The following is a 4,231-nucleotide window of genomic DNA, read 5'->3' as shown; positions in this document are numbered from 1 at the left end:
TATAGCTGTCTTTCGGAATGTCTAATATTATAAAACACTTGCCAATTCCTAAATAAACTTTTTCTGGTCGCATAGAACAAATAATTATTGGCTCAGCTCTATCTTCTGTGGCATAATGAATAATTATATACTCATCCAAATGGTTTTTATCACTCACCATCTGAGTATTATACTTCTTGAAAAACACATATATTTCCCTCTCATTTTTAGAAGGTGTAGAAGACACTAAGCCCTCATCTGCTGGTGTTTCATCACTTAAGAATTCTTTTCCCATCTGAGAAAATATCTCTTCTGCATAGTTTGCAATTTCAGACTCAAGAGACTTTACTAGGTCATCATTACGCATCAACTTTGGGTCTTGCAGCCTGTCTCTATATTTCTGTATTCGGGTTATATTTTCATCATAATCCATTCCTGTGAGTTTTATCATTATTATGAGAATATTTAAAATATTGGGTTGAATCACACGCTTATTATTCTCTACAGTTATGTAACTTATGTTTTCATCACCCTCCACTATGTTCTGAATTATTTCACTCCACTTGCTCCAAACCTCTTGTGGCATTTCCTCTCTTAGCTGAATAACAGGTATATTATTGCTTGGTGTTGTGCCTATATCTGGATTTCCACACGGTTCAGATGAATCGCTAGTGGTACTTGTGTTTTTAGATGGCATGCCAAACAGATTCTTTACTTCTTCCTGCGCGTGCGGAATTTGCTCAACATTGTATTTATCTGTCTTCGGATTGTATACAAAGCAGCATAGTAGAGTAAGTAGCACAGACTCTATATCACTTGAAATTAGCCCTTCTTTCGACTGTATATTTTCTTCATTATTTTCTTCATTATTTCCTTTGTTATTTTCTTCGCTCTTTTCTTGAACTGTTTTTTTAGCAGGGAGCTGACTATTATCTTTGAAGGGATGTAGCTGGGGTTCTTTCACAGCCTCAACTACATTTTTAATCCATTTTACTTCCTTCCACCACTTTAATATGCTTGGCTTTGTATTTTGGCGTATGATGAGTTTTTTAAAGAACACCATTATAATATCTTTATAACTACTATCCTGAATAAACACATCCATGCAAAACCTTAATTTTTCGGCTACCTCATCATAAAAGTCAATTGCATTCTTCTTAGTCTCTAGATAGTAATATATGTACAATTGTATAAGCCAGGCAGGTGTCTCAGTAAACTCATTCTCCCAATAATTTTCTTTCTCAACTGACTCCTGCTGCGCTATACTCTCTTTAAGCTCCTGGCTGAATTCTGCATTAAGGAAGTACTTAATAGTCTGCAGTAGTTTCCTGTTAATTTTTTTTATATTTGCTTCTTCACTAGAGCTATTACTTTCCTGCCCTTCCATACTAGTAGTGCATATGGGAACACTGAAGGACTCTTCTGGATTGCACTCATTAGTCCATGTAAGCTTTGGGCACGTGCTTTCCTCATTCTCAATTCTCAGCGGCACGGGCACTCCCTCTGCCCGCAGAAGAAGTATTGCAAGAATGCTATGCGCATATTCCTTGACATGTTCACTCCTCAAGAAAGAGGTGAAAGAGTCTTTGCAGCCTTTTTTAGGATGGATTCTTACTTTTCCATCTGGGGAAGGGAACATGTTAATCAGTGCACTATAGTGGTCTACAGTGCTCTTTGGGAGTTCATTTCCCTCTGAATCCTCTTCTCTGACTGTGTCGTTTGTTCGGTCTATATTCTGTAAAATATTTTCTTTGTCTGGCACAGCAGTCTGCTCATTTATGTATCGAGGGTTAAATCGCACATTATGAAGAGTATCTATCTCTTTATGCAAATATAGCATAATCGGGCTTAAAAGCCAAATCGCATATGATTCAGTGTTATTTTTTTTATATTTGTCTAATAATTCTTTTAGTACATCTTCCATTTCTTCTATGGGCAATAACCCAAAGACATTCTGCACACCCATAAGTGTTCCTATAAGAAGCACTTTTGCTAGTAGCTTGATAGATATCTGGCTGTTCTTTCTCTTGTATAAACATTCATGTGTTTTCATTCTCATATCTTAGCACCCAAATATTCAAATATCTTTGTATTTAAGCACTTAAACTGAGAATAATTGATTAATAACCCGAATTACATGTCTATATTAAGTTTTGACAGATCATCCTATTTTTGCAATAAGTTTGTAGGAATTTTCACAAAGGAAATAATAAGAATTTCTGAATATATTGGATGTATATTTCTGTAATAAAATATAACCCGAATACAACTAGTATTACATACGTATATGGCCATACATGTGCTTGTTGTTATCTCTGTCTTGAGGGCACAATATGTTGTGAGAGGCTATGCTTCCACGCGCTAAATTAAATTAATTGCTAGCATACTCTTCTTTTGTTTTTATTTTGTTTGTTGATAAATTCATATTTTTATTACAGTTTATGTTTTGTTTTTTTAATAATACATATTACGAATAAATTAACTGCTTTCCGGTTATAAACAGAAGACAAGAAATAAAGGATGCTGCCAGATAGAAAAACTTGTCAAAGATGGCTCTGCTACAAAAATAAAAATTCTTTATTTAACATTCGAGTTATTGAAATTCGGGTTATATCTTAACAAACCCGCAGTATTTAGCAATTCGGGTTAAATACATACACTGCAGGATAGACAGCAGAGTGTTCTATACTGAGGCTACTATTCAGCTGATCTCTTGCATTTGCACACAGCTCTTTCTACTCTACTGCATACTCACTTGGCTAACCACAGTTGTGCTGCCTTGGTTGGCCTTCACACTCTCTAATACTGCCCTGGCCTGTGCATGACTATGCAGAGTCACTTTTCCATGCCAGTGTATATATGCATAATATAGCAGCTACTCTCGGTGCTATAAGTCTATCCGCATCCAACAAACCACCCAGGCTATAGATAGATATATGCCTTATGTGCCAACTGCACTTGCTGACTAGTATATTTGTGCTATACTATGCTATGTCACTACATCTCACTGAATATACCTTCTATTGGTCTTAGACCTGCTTATACATAATAACACATCTATGCTCTCTACTTATCTAACTATTCTTTCATTTCTGTGCATCTGTCTATTTTTTACTTTTCCTCTCTTTCTATGTTTTCTTGTATTTTTATTCTCTTATAAATTGGGAAAATAAAGTGTATACTCCATATAGTGAAGTAGTTTATTTTACATAGATATAAAAAGAGAAATAAAGCACTAGAGGCAGGGAAAAGAAGAAAAGTAGCACATTCCAAAGAACCATAATTGCTCAGACAAGAAGAAAGAAGAAAGAGGAAAACAGAGATAGCACCATACTATAGACAAGTAGAGAATGAAACAGGCATTTATTAACAGCTGGACATACACTCTCTTACACACAGCATATTAGCCTGTATTCTGCAATACACACATATATAGAGATATTTTGTCTGCGCATACATCACATTATACGCATGTATTGCATAAAAGCAGCTCTGTTAAACATCCTCTGGACACACTCTGTGTTGAGTTTTATTTTTATTTTCCTCTGGCTATACACATATTGAAGGAGTACACTTTCTAGTACACAGACACTGCATTAGATTACCGCCACTCAACTTCTTTATTTAGACTGTATCATTGCATACGTATTTGGGCTATATCAGAGTGTCCATCTATAATAGCCAGGCTTTGGGGTTTTCAGTGCACTGTTCTTAACACTATTGCATAGTACACTAATACATCTAAATTAGATGATAAATAAAGAAGTCTATTTTACAACAGGACAGGCATTGTGTATCCCAGTCTGTTTTCTGAGTGCTAGCAGGAGTGTTTTCTAACTATTGGTCTTCACTACAGGAGAATAGTATAAAGATGATAACTGGTGTATTTACATATGCAGATTGGATAAAATGACTGGTCCAATTAAAGCGTAGAACTGTTTTTGCTTATTGGCTTATTATAAATTGCATGCAAGTGACCTATATTTATAGAAATAACCGATGCCAATATTCATGAAGAAAAATGAGAAATTAAAACGGTTTAAAAGAAAATCTTTTTTCGATTTACAAAAAATGATTTGCAGGCTACTTCTAAGCCTAATCATGATGCAGAGTATTCTTGCAAGAATTGATGTGGAAGACATAAAAAAAGTCAGTAAGACCTTTGTTGGCGAGAAGCAGGATGTGGCTATTAACCCAAAAGGACCATTGAATCTGATGCGTGGATATATTGTAAACCGGAATGGATACATGT

The 4,231-nt window shown here is 35.2% G+C and overlaps 2 protein-coding genes across 2 annotated transcripts; one reads left to right on the top strand and one right to left on the bottom strand.

Moving 5' to 3' along the window:
* Position 1: 1 nt before the first annotated feature.
* On the bottom strand, positions 2 to 2,038 carry NESG_01085 (uncharacterized protein; the record flags this gene model as incomplete). The annotated part of the gene is made up of 1 exon (XM_053048724.1): positions 2 to 2,038. A coding segment is annotated over one exon (2,037 nt), but the record flags the coding sequence as incomplete, so codon positions are not given.
* A 2,012-nt stretch (positions 2,039 to 4,050) lies between these two features.
* Positions 4,051 to 4,230, top strand: NESG_01084 (uncharacterized protein; the record flags this gene model as incomplete). The annotated part of the gene is made up of 1 exon (XM_053048723.1): positions 4,051 to 4,230. A coding segment is annotated over one exon (180 nt), but the record flags the coding sequence as incomplete, so codon positions are not given.
* Between the last annotated feature and the right edge of the window lies 1 nt (position 4,231).

This window comes from Nematocida ausubeli (genome assembly GCF_000738915.1).
Source record: "Nematocida ausubeli strain ERTm6 chromosome Unknown supercont2.2, whole genome shotgun sequence".
Lineage (NCBI taxonomy): Eukaryota > Fungi > Microsporidia > Nematocida > Nematocida ausubeli.
The sequence above is the reverse complement of the archived record's forward strand: the minus strand, read 5'-3'. Positions and strand labels throughout refer to the sequence as shown.